We start from the raw sequence: 19,662 nt of genomic DNA, 5'->3' as shown, positions 1-19,662 counted from the left end.
AAATCTTTGAGATGATGCATAGTCCTTTTTATTAAGGTGAGCCCAAGAATCTCCTAAATTAATAATAGTAAAATTAAAATCTAAAATAATAATGAAGGGGAGCTTTATGTTGCTAGACTAACCTGAAATACCTCCTAATTTAAAAAAAAAATTATTTTTAAATAATCTCCACACCCAGTGTGGGGCTTGAGCTCACGACCCCAAGATCGAGAGTCACGTGCTCTACCAACCAAGCCAGCAGGGTGCCCCTGAAATATCCCCTAAGTTTGGTGGTTTTCACACGGTGCGGTGTCAGACGACAGAGTAATCTTATTTGCATAATGAGATCTTACTAACATTTTGTATTTTTTCTTCCTGAGTGTATAAATTGTCCCATCTTGATTAATACAGAGACAGGAAAATTGGACCATCCTGGTTCACTAAAGTCTCTGGTCAATGGTTCTGTAAGTTTGAGGGGATAGACTCCTTTCCCCTGAGTTATCCCCTGGCACGCTATTCTTGACGGCACTCGTGAAGACGCAGGTGCAGGGCGGATGACTGATCGCTGTCCCTCCTTTGCTCTGGAATGTGCATCACTTCACACCAGACTCTGGAGACTTTGTCCCAGAAATGAAGTTTATGTCAAGTGTAGTTCAATAATCTTTAAAGTGGTGAAGGTTAGATAAAATCAGTAAGAAAACTAGTTGTTTGATGATGGTAGATAATTTCGTTTCACATAGTTAAGTTTTTACTGATATAATTTTCTGCATTTTCCAGAAATTCCTAAGGGAGTGCTAGTTTCTAAAAGATCTGATTATTTTCTGATTACAAATGGTTAAACTTGGTGCCAACATGTTAAAAATTGTCGAGATCTAAGTGAGTGTAATAGTATAGGGCTAATAGTATGGTATCTGAACATTAAATCCTTAGCAGAAGAAAATTGTGTATTGATTGATTATGATATTTATTGGGTCATAATGTATTTAAATTTTCTTTAATGCATATGTTAGTGATTGTTTACTGTGATGAAGTGCAAAGAGGTCTTCAAGAGCAATCCTGCATAGAAAGAATTACCTCATGTCAGTGGTCACTTCTCAATTAAAAGTTCCATTAGCAGATGGTTCCTGCTTCTGGTGTGGGTCGTGATTGCATTTTATCGCCTGTAAATCAGGCTGTCGACAGGGAATAAATAAACAGCTCAAGGATGTGGTAATGTCATCTTGAACTTTTTTTTACAGATAGAAGCACCTAGGTCCATTTAAACCAATTAAGTTCAGAAATTTATTGAAGGAAATCTTTTATCATATTTGAATTCTATTTGAAAATGGCTTTTTTCCCCTTGCTTCAGAATATTGATTTAATTGGAACAGGATGCCTGTAAATCAGATTATTTGATAATATCTCGGTCATATATTTCAGATTTCTAATTAGCAGACACCCTTCCACACGTGGTTTACCATTTTGTATTTTAGTAGAATACAGTGTGCGTTTAATGCGTCCTAGAATGCAAATGTTAATGGTTTACCCTGAGATTTTTGAGAGTTGGGAAAATTTATTCTTTTATACCATTGGAGTCCCTTCGTAAAATGCTCACCAAATCTGCTGAGCCTGTAAAAGTGAAGACTGAAGTGAGTATAGTGATTTAGTTACCTTGGTCTTTAAATGGCAAAGCCTCTCTTTTCTAATATCTTGTTCTGAACTCTCAGGCTCATTAGGGGTCAGAGTGACGGAGCTCCCTCATCTGATTGTCACCGAACTAAGTGCTCTTGTGTCTCAAGTTAATAGATCTTTTCGCCTAGATTTTTTAAACGTAACATTCAGCCAATAGTTGATCATCCTGTGCTTAATCCAAGCCTTCCAATCAGTGTAAAGACTTTTTTGCTTTGGTGTCAGCAAATTTCACAAGCAAGCTTTCTCTGAGTCTCCCGATTATCCACAGTGGGCGGTTCATTATGAGTTTGCTTGTTGACCTTCAACTTTTTTTGGAAGCAGAACAATGAACGATCATAGTAATTTACAGAGGATTATTTTGTTTTAATCTTACCCCCTCTGAGAACTGTTCCCTTAAATCCGTACAGCATTCTAATAACACAGAATTTACATTCTTTTCCTTTAAGAACAAAGTGTTCACCAGTCTGAAAATTATTCTTCTTGTCAGTTAAGGTCATAGTTTTCTACCTAAGTTTATTTCTTCAGAATTAAACATGATATAAAAACAAGGTAGATTGTATGGTGAAAGTGACAAGGGTGTTCCAGAATGCAGCTGATTCCACCACCTAAAAGTATTATTTTAGTTTTAGCCACTTGGAGATATTCACCAAAATTCTTTCTGCTCCTGAATAAAGTAGATCTTCCCTGCTGTTGGGATGCCCCTTCTCCTAATTTTTACGCACTCCCAAATACGAGTCAAACACAGATCAGTACCGTGTCGAGACCGTCTTCGTTTCTCTAAGCCATGTTAAGTGGTCACTATGAAAATTAGAAACACAGACTTGCTCGTCCTGCTTTAACGTCCACTGCTTTAATCTTCATTTGTGCAGTAAAGACAGTAAATATTAAAAAACAAAATGTAGCCCATTTAAATTCTTTAGAACATTTACGTACTAGCTTGAAATTAGTAAATTTAATTTAATGAAAGCAGACCAAGGAAACACATATTGTTACTCTCATTTCCAGAATTGTGATCAACTTTGGGAGGCAGCAGGGGTCTGAGCAGAGCAGTGATGGGATATGAGTTACGTTGTGCGGGTCTCCCTGCCCTGGTATCATAAATAGCTCACACAGCCAGGGGAGCGCGAGCGAGCCGGCCAGTTGGAGGTGTCACAGGCACTCAGGTTGGGTGGTCGTTAGTATCTTCGTCCTGGGAGGTAGTGTTGGAGAGGAAGCAGTGGGACCCAAGGGGATTTGCTAAAAACTCAGATGTTGGGGTGGGAAGGAGGAGAGACAGCAGGGCCACACGGATTTTGTTCTGAGAACCGGGGGATACAAGTGTCATCCACCGAGAGGGGCTTGGGGAGGGATGATGAACTGTTCATTTTTCCTTAGGGCTGAGAGGTCTGTCAGACGTTCTGTGGTGATGTCAGCTAAGCATGCGGTTGAATCTGCGGGCCTTGGCTTGAGGGGCAAGGTAGGAGCTGAGCCGTCAGAGCTCAAACAGGCCTGAGGTCGTGAGATGGGGCTGTGTCGCCCAGGCAGTAAGTGTAGCTAGAGAAGAGGAAACGCTGAGGAACCGAGTCCTGGGCTGTCCCCAGGCTGAGAGTTCAGAGGCTGGAGGAGGATGTAGCCACCGAAGGTCAGGAGAAGGCAGCTGAGAGCGGGGAGCAGACTGGAAGCCACGTGAAACTGTGTTTCAGGGAAGAGACAGTGAGAAACAGTCAGATGCTGTCCATGTGTCAAGAGCATAGGACTGAGAAGTGAGCATTGCACCGCATGTTCGAGAAGCTTGCCTGGAGGGTGGAGGCCAAAGCCTTAGCACGTGGGTTGAAAGGTACGGAAGCAGGGTCTTCCAGAAGTACGCTATTAGGTACTGTGTCCTGTACCTGCGGGGGTACTCCAGCTGCTGTGTCCTGTACCTAGAGGTGTAACCCATAGAAATACGTGTGTGTGTGTTCCCCAAGACCCGTGCATAGTAACGCTGTATTATGCAGCCCCGAAGTAAACTACCCAGACGTCCCTCAGAAGTACAGCGGGTAAATCAGCTGTGGGACATTCACATGAACCACAGGGTGACCCAGCTACAACTATTCACAGCAGCTCAGAGGTGTGGCACAGACATGATGTTGAGTGCGAGAAGCCAGAAAGAGCAGAGTGTATTCTGTAGGACTCCGGCAAAACTAATTTCTGTTACTGGGTGTCAGGTCCTTTATCCTTGGAGAGGGGCACGGGGGGTTTCTGGGATGCTGGTCAGTTCCTCTTTAGGGGACCGAGTGCTTTTACTGAGTCGGTTCACTTTATGAGGACCAGTCGGGCTGCACGCCTAGGGCAGGGGTTCTCCGCTCCAGGAAGGATGGGGGCAGGGGTAGCACAGTCACAGCTCTTGAGGGGTGTTCTGTAAAGAAGATCTGAGCGGTAGCTCAAGTGTGGGGCTGGTAGAGCCTAGTGCTTGTTTGCAAGAAAAGAGAAGGCCCAGTGTGCGGGCAGTGGCCACGCAGTTAGGTCAGGGTCACCGTCAGGGGCCGGCAGCTGTGGGAGGCATTGCAGTGGGCGCTGTGGCCCAGCAGCAGGGACGGCGGCGCGGGTGATGGAAGAGGCAGTGAGGGGCGGAGATCCCGGCCTTGCTTTCCCCACCGGTGTGAGAGCGCGAACGAGGAGAGAGCCGCTGGCGGACAGGGACGCTGAGGAGGACGGAGAGTGGGCGCATCCCGTCCCGGAGCAGTGCCCGGTGCTGCCGGGCTGCCAGGAAGAATCGCGCCCCGCAGAAGTGAAACCAAGAATGCAGAAAGAAACAAAGTAGATCGGATTGCATCCAAAACCTTTTTGCTTCAAAGAACACCATCAAGAAACTTAAAGAGGGTGAGGGACTTGTGCTAGGATACCTAAAGTCCTCAGAAACGGAAAGGCAAACTTATTTCAAAATGGGCAAAGGGCCTGAGTAGACGCTTCTCCAAAGGACATAGATTAGTGAGCAGCGAGCACAGAAGGGATGCTCGCCATCCTCGGTCCTCAGGAAAACGCACATCAGAACCACTTCACCGCCACTAGGACGGGAAGAGTCAGCGGGACCGGTAAGAACACGTCTGGCGGGGATGTGGAGGAATCGAGGTCCCGTCCGTGGGAGTAGGCCGCGAACGCGGGGGAGGGCGGCCGCTCCTACACAGTCCAGCAGGGCCGCTCCATGGCCCAGCCAGCACGTGTCCGCGCAGAACTTGTCCAGAAGTGCGCGCAGCATTACCGGAAACAGCCCGAGGGGATTCGTGACCCAAACGGCCGTCAGCTGACCACGACTAACAGAACTGTTCCAGCCCTGCGACGGAATCTTCCCCCTGCCTCTGCACGCTGAACGAAACACGCTACGTGAGCAAAGCCAATCACAGAAGATGGCTGAAATGTCCCAAAAGGGAAATCTGTGAAGACATAAAGTAGATGAAAGATTGTCCCAGGATGGGAGCGTGGGAGAAATGAGGACCACTAAGGAGTACAGGGTGATGAAAATGTCCAAAACCCAGCTGTGGTGACGGCCACACCACTCTCCCCGTACGACCGCTGGCTTGTTCTCTGTAAATGGGCGACTTGTAAGGGACGTGACCTGTGTCTCAGCGAAGCTCAAGAAGCAGCAGTGTAATGTGGTGACTTTGCAAGAGCCAGAAAGTGTCAGGGGAGTTAGCGGAAGGAAACTGACATGGGGCGGAGTCGGTGGGTGTGACTGCTGGAAGCTGGAGGGAGTCTGGAGGTCAGGGGTCCTAGTCTTGCTAGGGAAAGTACTCAGTGCCTGGAGATAATGCCCTTGAGGGACACCCATATGCTCAAATTTCAAGGGAGGTGGTATGACAGATCTCAGTCTAATATTTTATTATCCTGTGTGGTAAAAGAATTTTTTTGTAAGATTTTTATTTTTAAGTAGTCTCTACAACCAACATGGCGCTCGAACTCACAACCCGGAGATCAAGATTCACACACACCCTCTACAGACTGAGCCAGCCAGGCGCCTCAAGAACTTTTAAACCTGAAAAATGTTTCCTTTTCATTAGTGAAAATAGTACCTGCTGTGTGGGGTACCTCAGCTGGACCTCCCTGTTTTTCTAAACTCTTGCTAAATCTCTCAGAAGCAGGAACGTAACAACAGTTCTAAAACTCCCAGATGTTTACTCCTTGTGGCTGTAAATGGGACTGTGGGTTTGTTACTTGGGCAGACCCTTTTGGGTGTTTATCTTCCAGAAGTATTTCTGTGGGCAGAGACCGGCCCTCTGGGAAGAGCGGGAACCTGGGAGAGGAGGGGAGGGGAGGCGAAGAGAGGGGAGGCGCCCGCCGCTCAGAATTACTCCACGTCACAGGTTGATTTCTGGATGTCCGATGAGGAGAATAGGCTAGGAGAGGTGAACTTTCATCTCCCACCCACCCGACATCCCCTACAGGTTTTCCAAAGTTGAACTGTTTTTTTCAATAAAGCTGTCAAAGCATGAAGTCCAGACCGTCCGTTGCCATGTAACGTCCGTTGCAAGTAAGGACCCGTCCTCTCGAAAGCCTTGGCTTCCAGTGTTGGCAGTGGCCGTGGCCGTGGCTGGAGGCGTGGGAATGGGGCCTAGAGAGGAGCGCCCTGCTCTCTGGCACCTGGAGTCCCCGTAGGAAGAGAAGGCGGTGCCAGCACCATCGCATGGAGCCTGCGGGTTTCAGGGATCCCTTGAACCACTGCACCTGCCCAGTCGTGCTTGGTGGGCGTTCGCCGAGTCCTGAACGGACGGAGTCAGTGTGTAAAGAAACACTGGAGGTGCCCGAGAGCAGGAGGGAGTGTGGGGGTGGGGGGCTGCCTCACCATCTTGGGGGGTGACGGTGCACGGGAGGTACCTGGGAACCCGGGGCGCAAACCTTTAAACCCGGTGTCGTTGCCGCTGTGCTGACGAAAGCGGTGAGCGCCATTGGAAAGACGCCTGGGACAGGGTTGTGGACGCCCAGGGGCTTGGAGTGACTCTTCACACACGTGGATGCACACGTGGTTTTGCATAACCTGGGGTGTCTCCAAAGAGCAGAAATGGGTTTTTGCAAACAAATTTATGGTTGTAGAATTGCAGTGTGTACAAAGTAGTCCCTAGCACATGATAAGTTGGCATTTAATGAATGTCTCCTGAGCGCCCGGATGCCGGATGTTGCATGTAGACTCAGGTCCTGTTAAGGATGGAGTGTGTTTCCTGCCCTGCGGGAGCTTATGGGCCTAAAACCCACGGTAGTCCCAGCGAGGACCATGTTTTCCACTCCCGGTTAGTAATTTTGAAGCACAACTATTAGATGGCGTATTACTGGGGTGCCTGGGTGGCTCAGTTGGTTGAGCGGCCGCCTTCGGCTCAGGTCATGATCTCAAGAGTCACGGGTTCCAGCCCCGCGTCGGACTCTGTGCTGAAGGTCAACCCGGAGCCTGGAGCCTGCTTCGGATTCTGTGTCTCCCTCTCTATCTGTTCCTGCCCTGCTCATGCTCTGTCTCTCTCTCTCTCTCTCTCAAAAATGGATAAAGATTCTTAAAAAAAATTTTTTTAATACATAACGTATTACTGTCAGCTTACATCCTTATTTTACATTTCTTCCTTATTTTTTTAAACTCCAAGGTTAGCATGATCTGAAATAATTAAAATTATTATCTTCTTGCTCAATTAGGGTGGTTTTAATACAAGACAACTCTGATATAGTTTTTAGATTAAGTTATAAATGTTCACTTTAGAACTGCCTGAAGATTGATAGAGATGCATTTGAAAAGCATTATTTTTTTTATTGATTCTTAATGTAGTAAATTACTGAAGTTATTTGGCAACAAACAGAAATGGCCTGTGACGCGGTTCGCATTTATTCTCCCGATAGCGCCGCGATTTGCATTAATTGCATTGCGACTGCACTCACTTATATTAAAAGGCTTCTACTGTAATTAATCCTTTTTATTTCAAATCATTTTGGCACAATCTCTAGCTATAAACACTCATAAAAGACAGACAGTTGAAAAATACGCTACAGGTTTTTTCCATATACCTAGTGCAGTTTTTTTCGTGACAAGTAGTTATTGATGTGCTTCTGGAACAAGTGTGCAACTGGCTGAGAATTAAGGCCAATGTGGAAAATGCTAAGTGGATTATTTTGCATAAAAAATAGGCAGTCTTGAAATTGTATAATTAACCTGTGTTTAGAAAATACCTTGATTTATGCTTACATTCGTATCTCAGTTGCATACATTATGGAAATTTAATTTATAATCCATTTAGCTGATGCAATCATAGTTTTTAGTGCTATCATTTATTAGTGCTTGTATATTAAATGCTCTAGCGGTTTAGACCTGCCTTACGTAAAAAATTATACCTAGGCATTTACATTTTATGAGTCACAGTGGGATTTCTGTTTAAAATTCAGGTAGCTCTGATATATTTAACGAATTTCACTGGTTTATTGTTACTAATGCAGAAATGGCAAACAATGACCTTATATATTGAACATCAAATGATTTACACTTCCAGCTTACTTTAAAGTCCACTGTACAAATGAGGCTTTTCTTCAACACCTGGAATCAATCATGTCGTCTTGTGCAGAATGTTCTTGGCTTTGAAGCCATCGTTCATTTAGAAGTAATGGGAGTTTTAAGTGCTCCGGGGTAATAGTATTAGCCATTCTTAACTTTGAGCAAACTGTGGATTTTCCAACAGCTCTTTCTTTGCGATACCAGTAGATGGGTTAAGCCCGGTCACCATCGTACTGCTCATTCTCTCGTTCTGAAGTCCTTTTTTGCCTTTCTCTTTCTTTCTTTTTTTTTTTTTTTTTTTTTAGAATTAATCGGCTAATCATCAGTCTTCAAATCAGAAGTAAAAGCACAGAGACATAACCCTTCAGTTTCCTTGGCAGAGAACATCTGGAGTCTTAGCTGGAGGGGGAATATTAGGAAATACGTAGTTAACAGATGGTGTGACCTGACTTGGGGAGAGTGTCACTCGTATTGTCGGCCGGTGGCTTTCTGAAACAAGCCAGTGCTCTCCGGGTGTTTCATGGCTGTCTTCTACTTCCTTCCAGTCGTGTTAGTGGGGGGACTTTCCGGTGTCCATCTCAAGGTGAACCTGAGCGTTCTCCGGCGGAGGAGGGAAGCGGGCACTCGTACAAGTGTTCAGTTTTCGGTGTGTTCAGGGACCAGTGGTTTTTCACAGACGACCACTGTTTGTCGTTACTAGTGCGGAAGTGGCGGGCACTTGATGTGGAACGGCCAAGAGGACGCCGGAAGGGCGCCGGAAGCCGTAACCTGGGAAGGACCCCCCTAAGCCGAGCTGACGGATGGCGTCGGGGCTGGAAGGCTGGAGGGGCAGAGCCCCTGCTCTCTGGACGCTGGTGGTCTTCTGTGTGCAAACTCACACGGGCGTGTCTCGGCAAAGCCTCGTGTCCCACACCTAGTGGATGTGGATGTGGATGTGGTCAGGTGCACGGCCTCCCGGCAGAGGGGCTTCCAAAGCTGCGGCCTCGTGGCTGAGAGATTCCCCCCGGGATTAAACTTTGTTTTTATGTTGGTGTTCCCTGAGTGGCGTGGTGGCACTGGAATCTCCCTTACAGGAAAAGCGGTGAATACATCCCAGCACAGCTCACGCTCCGCAGCTCACGGCAGCACTTTCCGAGGTGGGGCTCCCTCCTCCATCCCGCTCTGTCTGTGCTCCTGGCGCCTGGCCTCCCGGCCTCACTCCGTCTCAGGGTCTCAGGCAAGGGTCCCAGGGTTTGTGACGATGTGCGCCCAGCTCCCCACGTTCCAAGTGGGGGTGGGGACTCCCCTCATCGCGTGTCAGGTCTCTGCAGACCACAAGTATTCTAGCACGAAGGGCCTTTGTCGTGGAGATCCAGACTCCCCTTGACTTCTGTAAGCCTCCCTTCCTTCCACTGAGGAGATCTTCCTGACGGGCCGCACAAAACGAGGCCAGCGTCAGTATGTGCTCGCTTAGTCTCAGTAGAACATTTGTGACGAGACCTGTGGCGGCTTCCAAGTCCCTCATCTCTTAGAATAAAATAATAAGAGTGTTCCTGAGAAGTCTACAGCCTGTTTCGCACTCCTTGTCGTACTTTGCAGCCTTGAGCTGTAGTGATATTTATCATGTAAGATGAACCCTGACATCATGTTGGAAAACCCGCACCGTCTCTTGGTAGAGAATCTGGGGGTTAACACAGTGATGCCGTCACCACTGGTCATGAGGGAGTTACAGATTGAAACCACAGCGAGGTACCCCGTTGCACCAGCCAGAATAGCTAAACGCGAAAAGACTGACTGTACCAATCGCTGGTGAGGTCCTGGACCAGCTGGAATCTTCCTGCTTGCTGGTCACGGTGGGAAAATGGTTGCACTTGGAAAACCGCACGTTGTTGCCTAGTAGAGCTAAACGCACCTTGGGGCCCAGCGCTTCCCCTGTTAACAGGTCTTAGGTCTGTACTGGGAGAAACCAGCACGGGTCCACAGAAGGGCTCAGACCGACTGTCCAGCAGCCCCAAATGGGACACCGCCCACGTGTCCACCATGTGCCCATCACGCGACGGTGTCACACAGCCTTCGGTGAAAGAACAGTATCATAGCCGAGTCTCAGAAACAGGATGTTGTGAGAAGGCGTGTGGAAGAGGGCGCGTGCTGTATAATCCCGTCGACGAAGTCCCAGGCCTGGCGGGACTCAGCCGTGGTGATGACCACAGAATGGGGTAACGGGAGGGAACTCTCACGGGACCTCGGGGAGGGGGACGTGTTCTGTGTCTGGACGCCTTCTGTGGCCGCTGCACGGGTGTGATCAAATGTAATAATTCATCAGGCCGCACGCACATTTTATTTTACGGTACATAAATTACCCTTTAACGTGCGCGAGTGTGCGGTCTGGTTATCCGTCACCATCCGCAGACACGGGGCAGACAGGAACGCAGCAGAGGAGTCCTGGTGTGGGCGCCAGGGCACCTGCTTTGGACACCACCTCTGCCAGCCGCTGACTCCCAGGGTCTGCACACGCGTCTCCCACGCTCAGTCTCCCCCTGTAAGAACAGCGCGGGGCAGACCGCAGCCTGTGGGCCAGGCCCCACCTGCTGCCTGTCGCGTGGCCAAGGTGCTCGGAAGGCTTTTTCCTTTTGGTCGCTAAAAGTCTGAAGGATAGTATTTCTTGGCGTTGGGAATTACTTGAGTGCGGCCCTGGCACACGGCTGCCCTCGCTTGTCCACGCATTGTCTATGCTCCTTTTGCTAGAGGCAGAGTGGAGGCACGGCCACCGAGCCAGTCCGGCCTGCGGTCGTGCGTTGAACCGCGGCCCCAGAAAAGGTAGAGGCTCCGTCCTGATCCCTGGCACCTGGGAACCCGACCTTATTTGCCTATGCGGTCAAGCTAGGAGGGGTCACACTGGGTGAGAGAGGATCCCAAACCCGGTGACAGGTGTCTTCATGATAGAGACTGGGGAGGGAGGTGCAGGCACACCCAGGGACGACAGCCTCTCGAAGAGGCAGGGCTGGGAGTGACACAGCCCAAAGCCCCGGGCCACCGGCTGTGGCCAGCAGTACCAGGAAAGACAGGAGGCCTTTCAAGAGCGTGCGTCAGACCCCGGCCTGCGCAGCCAGGAGACCCCTCCGCCGGCAGAGCCCTTTGCGGGAAACGCGTGCTGACCGCCGTTGCAGCACAACACGTGTGGCTCTCGAACGTCCCCCTTGGTGTGTACGTGCTGTGGTTCGGCCCTCAGGTGTTTGAGAGTCGTGACACGCGGAGTGCACGCGGCGAATGGTCAAACCGGCCCCGCGCTGGTAAGTGCTCGCCAAACGCTAGCTTCCGCCGTCCTCGCTGCTGCGGAGAGAATGTATCTGCTGTCTTAGGATTCTCTTCAGGCTCAAGTTGGCCTTTTTTTTATTTGTAGGAAGTATGAGAAAGGATTCCTGTGACATACTGACCGTTGTTCCTTGTTCTCATCTGAAGGCCCTCTATGAGAATATGCTGGTAGAATTGCCCTTCGCCGGCTTCTTCCTGTCCAAATTGCTGGGAACCAGTGCGGACGTGGACATCCACCATCTGGCTTCGTTAGACCCTGAAGTGTACAAGAATCTGCTGTTTCTCAAGAGCTACGAAGGCGACGTGGAAGAGCTCGGGCTGAACTTCACTGTGGTGAACAACGACCTGGGAGAGGCGCAGGTGAGGAGGCCCTTCGCCGGCTGCTGTTCACATGGCGACGAGGAGGGTTTCTCTTTGCGGGGGGAGGCTCCGCACCTCCCTCGGAAGAACTGCCGTGGCTGCGGGTTGGAAGTGGGCAGTTGGTGGGGGCTGGAGACACCCGGGCCCTCGCCCCACTCCCTTGTGACGGCTGTCCTCGGGGGCTCTCTTCCTGGGCCGGGGGTTAACCCCTGCCTCTTGGCTGGCTCTCGGTCCCTGGGAGTGGCGGGTTAGCGCCTTCCCGACAGGAGCCCCGAGGGGCCTCCGTGCGCCTCTGTTCCCTACCTGATCACCGTGGGGGCCTCGGTGGCTCGGACACGGATCGCTGGCCTTTGTTATCAGTCTGGTTGGCCTTGGTGTGTTTATCTTTAAAAAAAAAAAAAAGTGCATGTTAGAGATGATTCAAACTAACTTTTTAAATGACAGTATTGTCGGGATATAACGTACATACCATAGAAATGCACACTGTAGAGCATGGCGCGGGTCAGTGTACCCCCAGAGTGCTCCGCCGTCACCAGCAGCTAAGTTCGGGATGGTTGCGTCCCTCCGCAGAGACTGTGCCCGTTAGCGGGTCGCTCCTGCCCAGCGTGGGTGAGCGCCATCTACGTTCTGTCTCTGGATGTGGCACATAACCCGGATCTCACGGCCTGTGGCCTTGTGTGACCGGCTTCGTTCACCTGTTGCAGGAGAGCCGGTGCTTTTTTTGTTTTGTTTCTGGCCGAACGTCGTCCCATTGTACGGATGTGCCGCGTTTTCTTTCTCGGCTGAGGGACGTCTGGGTTATTTCCACTTCTCAGCTGTGGTGATAATACCGCTGTGCACACGCGTGGACAACACACCAGGCGGTGGAAGACTCGGTAACATCCGGAATTTGCTTCTAGGATGAGGGGAGCAGGGGCAGCGGGTGGACGCGGAGATGACCCAGATCGGCTAGGAGGCAACACCTGCTGAAACGGGCGCTGCGCCATGGACGCGCGTCTACTGTTCTGTCTGCCTCGGCCTGTGTTCACGTGCTCCCCGTAATCCACAAAGCCTTTGTTAGTGTACACAGACAGATCCAACATTTAAGAACCTTCGATGCTGCTCTCTGATCTTACTAGATTTTAACTACCCAGCTTTGCTTGTCTAACTTAATTTTGGTTTTCAGACAAATACATCTCTTCTGTGGGGAAAGGCCGCTTTTCTGCTGTTCCTACATGGATCGTGCCATTTTCCGAACCTAGTAGTCGTTATTTTAACTACAAAACTGTGGTTACCCTTGAACTTCATACTCGTTTCTCTAAATTTCTGTTATTACTTGGTTTCTGACTGAGGCTTTGCCAGCTCAAAAGTAACTTCCTACTAGATAGATACTTAGCGTTGGGTGAAGCCACCACTGAGAGTACATTGACCCACACAGGGTACTCCTCAACCTGACCCTCCAGGTGTGAGCTCTCACATTTTATTTTGATAAACACATGTATTGAACACATTTGCGCTAATGCAATTTTGGTTATTTTCGTATCACGTTACCTACCTGCCACCGTGCCTGGTCCGTATGTTTTCATTATGAGACGTTAATGACACTCTGTGAGCCAGCCGTCGGGCCAGGCGTGGGAGACGGTTTGTAAACTAGGAGAACACACACATTCTAACAAGGGAGGCCGATACGAACAGGATAGTGAGGTATCAGTTTACTAGTAGCTCAGCTCCAAGTAGGTCAGGGAGAGCTACCTGGAAGAGAGGCTGGCTGGGTGGAAAGGCATTCACCGGGTAGGTGAGCAGATGTCGAAGGGGCTAAGTTTGGGGGTGCACGAGAGGAGGCAGACAGACACCAGTCTGAGCTTCTCCTGTCCTCTTGGAGGACAATCTGAGGCCTTGGGCTTTAGAAAGGTTAGACCTACGCTCAGAAAGACAACCAGTGTCTCCATCCATCGCTGGTTTGCAGTATTTCAGTGCATCAGGGTAAGGCGGCCTCAACAGGTGCATTTTGGAGCTAATAGAAAAATGAATAACAAGAAAACACTTAGGGGCACCTGGCTGGCTCCATCCGTGGAGTATGCGACTCTCGATCTCGGGGTTGTAAGTTCGAGCACCCCTGTTGGGTGTAGAGATTGCTTAAGAAAATAACATCTTTTTAAAAAGAAAGAAAGAAAAGAACAAAGAAAATACGGGAGCCTCCTCTCGGAGAAACCTGAGATGTTGATTCTGTAAGTCAGGGCGGGGCCTGGAAGCAGCCTTCGGGTTAGGTGTTTCCAGAATTCAGAGGAACCACAACCTGGGGGTTAAGCAATGAAACAAGTTTTAATGAGAGCATGCCTGTGTAATCTTCATTTTAAAAATGACGTCCTCGAGGCACCCAGGTGGCTCAGTCAGTTAAGCATCCGACTCTTGATCTTGGCTCAGTTCATGATGTCACAGTTGGTGAGTTTGAGCCCAGAGTCGAGCTCCACTCTGTCAGCATGGAGCCTGCTTGGGATTCTCTCTCTCTCTCTCTCTCTCTCTCTCTCTCTCTCTCTCTCTCTCTCTGTCTCTCCCCCCCCCCCTTTCTCTCTGCTCCTCCCCCACTTGCACTCGCCAGTGCACTCTCTCTTAAAATAAATTTTTGAAAAATAAAGTAATTCTGTAGGTATCTTGAGCGAAGTAGATTTTATTTGAGTCAGAGGAGGATAGGCGGGCAGGACGTTGTTGCACTGGAGCCCCGGTCCCCCGCCCCCGTGCCCTGGTGCCCGTCATTCTCCTTTGGGTCTCCGTGAGTTTGACGGCTGTAAGGACCTCATACAGGTGGAATCACACAGTATTTGTCCTTCTGTGACAGGTTTATGCCACTGAGTGCGACGTCCTCCAGGTTCGCCTGTGGTTTCTTCCTTCTTAAGGCTGATACTCCATCGTACGTACGCCTCCCCTTTATCTGCTCATCCCTTGATGGACAGTAGAGTTGTGTCCGCCATCGTGAACAAGGATGCCGTGAACGTTGCTGTCAAAGTATCTGTTCAAGTCCCTGCGTCCCCCTCCCGTAGGTGCATACCTAGAGGGGATTGCTGGGTCCTGTGCAGGTTCTAATGGTGACTTTCCGAGGGCCTGCCGCACGTCCTCCACAGCGGGTACACCACGGTGCATTTCTCCCGGCTCTGCAGAGGTTCTGATCCCTCCACACGCCTGCCAGCACTTGCTTTCTGCCTTCTTTTCTGTCTCTCTCTCTCTCACTCTCTCTTTTAAAAAAAAATAGCAGCCGTCCTGCTGAGTGTGAAGGACTGTTTCATTGTGCTGTTGCCACGCACAGAGCTGTGTGAGTCCCTGACGGTTCTTTGAGAAAGTTACGAGGAGATTGAAGATCTTTATTGGCTTCCTCCCTGGGCTGCAGGACATTGCACGGTTCCAACGCCACAGAGGTGTCTTCAAAAGCAAAGATTGAAAACACACACATGGATGAACACATCCTGCTGTTTAAATTCTGGGCATTTTTAAATGTTCATCGTCATGGTACTCGAATTTTAGTCTATTTCTTAGCCTTTAACAAGCTACGTATTGAAGAAATAGCTGTGGGTTAAATCCTAAATGGAAACAAAGGTAACGATCCTGCCTGAGGCTTCCTGCTTCCCTCTCTCACTAGGTCATCTCCAGGCATTTTGAAACGTACTATCAGGGCACCCGGCTGGCTCAGCCGGAAGAGAGTGCGACTCTTGATCTCGGGGTTGTGGGTTTGAGCCCCGCTATGGGTGTAGCTTTGGGTATTTAAAAATCAATCTTAGAAAAATGAAAAGTAACTCCAATACTGTGCGATAAAATAAGAATGAGGAATACAGAACCGTATTTCTTTTGGTTACATCTTACTTAGTTGCTTTGTTTCCATCTCTTCTTCCATTTTATTTTATTTTATTTTATTTTATTTTAATTTATTTTTATTTATTTATTTTTTTTTATTTTGTTTTAATGTTTATTTATTCCGAGAGAGTGAGTGAGCGAGCATGAGCGGGGGAGAAGTAGAGAGAGAGAGAGAATCCCAAGCAGACTCCGCACCGTCAGTGCAGAGCCCGGCACGGGGCTTGAGCTCACGAACTGTGAGATCATGACCTGAGCCACAGTGAAGAGTCAGACACTTAACTGAGCCACCCAGGTGCCGCTCTTCCATTTTATAGACCTGAAGTTTCAACTTGCAATATTCAGATTTTTTTTTAAAGAGGGGTTTTTTTTATCGGCATAAGGAAACCTCGAACATACAGATGTCAATGCTGCTGGCTACTCTTGTCTCCCTGCACCTGGTGGCATGATTTAAAAACGAAATAAAAGTGCTGGGGCAGTCAGTTTTATGATGACCTGTCCACGGCCTTTGCTAATGGGAGTATTTCCCATTTTTCCTTCTGAAATAGATGGTAATACTGAAATGTCGCATTTGTAAGAGTTCCATTAAAGCACCACTGATAATATTGGAATCTATTAAAAGCAAAAGTGTGAAGTTAAGATGTTCCAATTACTCATAGAAATTCCCACTGGATAAAGAGATTATAGATGACAGTGCATAAGAATAATTATATGAAAGAGTCAAATGAGAAAAATTTAGAAAGTCACTGGTAAAGCAGCTAATTTGGGGGTATCTTATGGATTCCCACGGAGATGGATGTAAAAACGTGGTCCTTCGTACAGGTTTCCGTTTATAAAATACTGCGAAGTTAAAGATTTGTAGTATGCAGCTACTTCATTACATCGGCAGGTTATGTTAATTAATCTTCCCTTTTCAAATAACAGCGTTCCTCCCCAATTTGTTTCCTTTGGTATAATCAGTCCGGCTGTTTGTTAGCCTGCTGGAAAACGAACGTGAGACTTCAGCCTGCTAACCCGTCTGCACCCAGAGCTCTCCCGAGCGGGCGCTCAGGGCTTAACGTGGACCCGGCATGGGCGTCTGTAACGTTGGGAGAGTGTGAACCTGAGTCCCAGGACCCTGTTGAAGCCCTGGCTTTGCAGCTGTGCTGTGGCCTTGGGCAAGTCCTAGAGGCCCGTCCTCATTTTCAGAGGGTGTGTCCGCTGCGCTGAGGATAAAATGAGCCGTTCTGGTGAATGAGTGAGTGAGTGAGGCCCTGTCCGCTCCGGTGAGGGAGGGAGGGAAGGAGGGAGGTGGGGGCGGGGAGGAGGGAAGCCCGTGCGCCCAGCCACGCCGTGAACGCAGACATTCCGAAGCGGGGAGATAGCTCTGGCTGTAAGAGCTGCTCTGGTTCCAGATTGAAAGCTTTAAATATGCCCTCAGACCTGAGATCCTAGGGCAGGCCGGACACGGTGTGGAACGTGGGAAGTTGTGTGGGTGTAGCCCAGAGAGTCACTGCAAAGGTCATGGCCGTCCCATCAGGCAGGGCTGCTGGGGCTTTGGGAGTCCTTCAACTGATGGTTTCGTGGGTCCTTTGTCTTCGAGTCACTCAGTACACCCTCGCTTATTACCTGTTGTCAGTCCTCTTAAAGGAACGGGTGGGATTTTGAAATGAAAACAGAGCAGTGAGCTCCTGGGGCCCGGGTCACAGATGGCCTGCCAGCGGACGGCGAGCACGGGGGGCGTCGTGGCCTGTCCCCGGCTGGAGACGTGCAGGAGACGTGCATGCGGAGCGCGGAGAACGGGAATCAGTGAGAAGGGGGGCGTCACCTAGAACGTGCCATATGGGAAAAGCAAACCCAATGAGGTGGTCGTGGGGCCGTCAGGCACGGGACGAGTTTGTCGTCTTCAGCAGATTTTTAAATGGCCCTTGTGCCAAGTGGTGAGACACCGGGTGACGTGTCACCGTCCTCGATCCGCATGGAACGTGACGGGCCCCAGGAGAAGCGCAGGCTGTGGAGGAACGTGAGGAGGAGGTGCCGTGTCTGCCCCGGAGGGGGGCCGCCTCCGTGGTGGCTCTGGAATGTTTCCGTTCACTTACGGTGGATTCGCTGTTTCCCCGTCATCCGGATGCACCTGAGAATGCATTTCTGCCGTTTAAGTGCTAGGAAACGAGGAGCTTAGAAGGCGCGTTCGGGCCTGTGTGTTCGTGATCACCTGTGGTGTTCTGTCGTCCCCTCTGGTGTGTGAGACGCTATTGAGAATACCACCACTGTGCCAACGGCGAGAGCGGTTCGAGGGCCCAGCGGACTCGCGGGTGTCCGTTACAGTGGGCGGGCGAGCCGGCGCCCGGCCTCTGCCCCTGCCTGGCGCGTCCGCGAGTGACCGTGTGCCGGACCTGCAGGTTTTGTGATGTGCTCGCGTGACGGTAACCACTCGTTCTTGGGAATTCAGTTCAGATACGCGGAACGTGCTGGTCTTTTACCTCTGATGTTGCCACCGTCCTCTGAGTCACATTTAAAATACTTCAGGGGTGCCCGGCTGGCTCAGTCGGTGGAGCGTGTAACGCTCGATCTTGGGGTTATAGGTTCGAGCCCCATGTTGGGTGTAGAGATTATTTAAAAATAAAATCTTTTTTAAAAAAAATAGGGTACTCCATAGTACCAACATGATGGAAATACAAAGAGAAGAACGTGCTGTTTGTACAAATATGAGCAATTATTCTACCACAACCTTCATTCCTTAAGCTGTATTTTCTCCAGATTGAATCGCTTTTGATTTAAGTTCATTTTTTGGTTCATACCTTTGCCCTTTGTGACTCCTAATTTTTGAGAACGAAGTTGCCACGATTACATTGTCGCGTCATTCCTTAGTGCTTTGGAGAAAGCGTTGGTGGCTGCTGATCTGAAACGGTGAGATGCCGGGCTTCGGAGAGTCCCACGAGAGCGGCGTCTGCGCTGACGCAGACTGGGGCGCTCCAGGCGCCCAGCTTTTATTCTCGCGACGCAGCAGCACCGGCAAGTGTCTTTGAAGAAATTGTTTCACTCTAGTCATACTTGGGATTTTCAGACCCCGATTTTAATGTTCACAGGTAGTTGAACTAAAGTTTGGTGGAAAAGACATCCCTGTCACCAGCGCCAACAGGATCGCGTATATCCACCTCGTAGCGGACTACAGACTGAACCGCCAGATCCGCCAGCACTGCCTGGCTTTCCGGCAGGGCCTGGCCAACGTGCTGAACCTGGAGTGGCTGCGAATGTTTGACCAGCAGGAGATTCAGGTACTTCTGGCTGCCGCCTGGAGCCACACTTGTCTCGTGACGCGAGAAAGCGTTCTTGAAATCCGTCTCAAATTTCACAAATTGGCCTTTTTGCTTTTTCTTTGGCAGGTATTAATTTCTGGTGCACAAGTTCCCATAAGTCTTGAGGACCTAAAATCCTTTACAAACTATTCAGGTATGTTGTCAGTACTAGTTATTTGTTCCTGAAAATGTTACAGATGATGTTTCTAAACTAATTTTTTTTTTTTTTAATATTTGTTTATTTTTGGGAGAGAGAGAGCATGAGCGGGGGAGAGAGAGAGACAGAGCATGAGCGGGGAGGGCAGAGAGAGAGAGGGAGACACGGTATCCGAAGCAGGCTCCGGGCCCTGAGCTATCAGCACAGAGCCCGATGTGGGGCTTGAACCCACAGACCACGAGATGATGACCAGAGCCAAAGTGGGACACTTAACCTGAGCCTCCCAGGTGCCCCTGTTTACTTTTTTATTAAATTAAAAGTTTCTGCTCTTCAAGAAAATGAAAAACCAAAAGGAACATATACAAATGGCCAATGAGCACATAGAAAGATGCGCAGAAACGTTAGTTGTCAGAGAAATAACAAAACCATAATGAGATTGTTCAAAGATCGAATTGGTGTATCTTTTGGGTATTTGTAAGTTTTTTAAAATTAACCTCATGTGTATTTAAGAACAGTGAAGAGAAAAAAAGCATCCTTAAAACAATCATTGTTATTTTGGCGAGTTTTTCTTAATCGTAGCGTATTATTCTAGTTTATAGTGATACGTCATTTATAGTATACATTCTGTT

At 49.1% G+C, this 19,662-nt stretch overlaps 1 protein-coding gene across 4 annotated transcripts in view; it reads left to right on the top strand.

Moving 5' to 3' along the window:
- Positions 1–19,662, top strand: part of UBE3C (ubiquitin protein ligase E3C) — a 119,714-nt gene that overhangs the window by 81,845 nt on the left and 18,207 nt on the right. For 3 of the 4 annotated variants that reach the window (XM_027051261.2, XM_053217799.1, XM_027051260.2), the window contains 3 exons: positions 11,567–11,779; positions 18,667–18,855; positions 18,964–19,030. In XM_027051261.2, the coding sequence (XP_026907062.1) occupies positions 11,567–11,779; positions 18,667–18,855; positions 18,964–19,030 (469 nt within the window). The remainder of the gene's footprint in view (positions 1–11,566; positions 11,780–18,666; positions 18,856–18,963; positions 19,031–19,662) is intronic. The other variant, XM_053217800.1, reaches the window with a different exon arrangement.

This window comes from Acinonyx jubatus, chromosome A2, assembly GCF_027475565.1.
Source record: "Acinonyx jubatus isolate Ajub_Pintada_27869175 chromosome A2, VMU_Ajub_asm_v1.0, whole genome shotgun sequence".
NCBI lineage: Eukaryota > Metazoa > Chordata > Mammalia > Carnivora > Felidae > Acinonyx > Acinonyx jubatus.
This window is presented reverse-complemented; position numbering and strand designations above follow the sequence as displayed.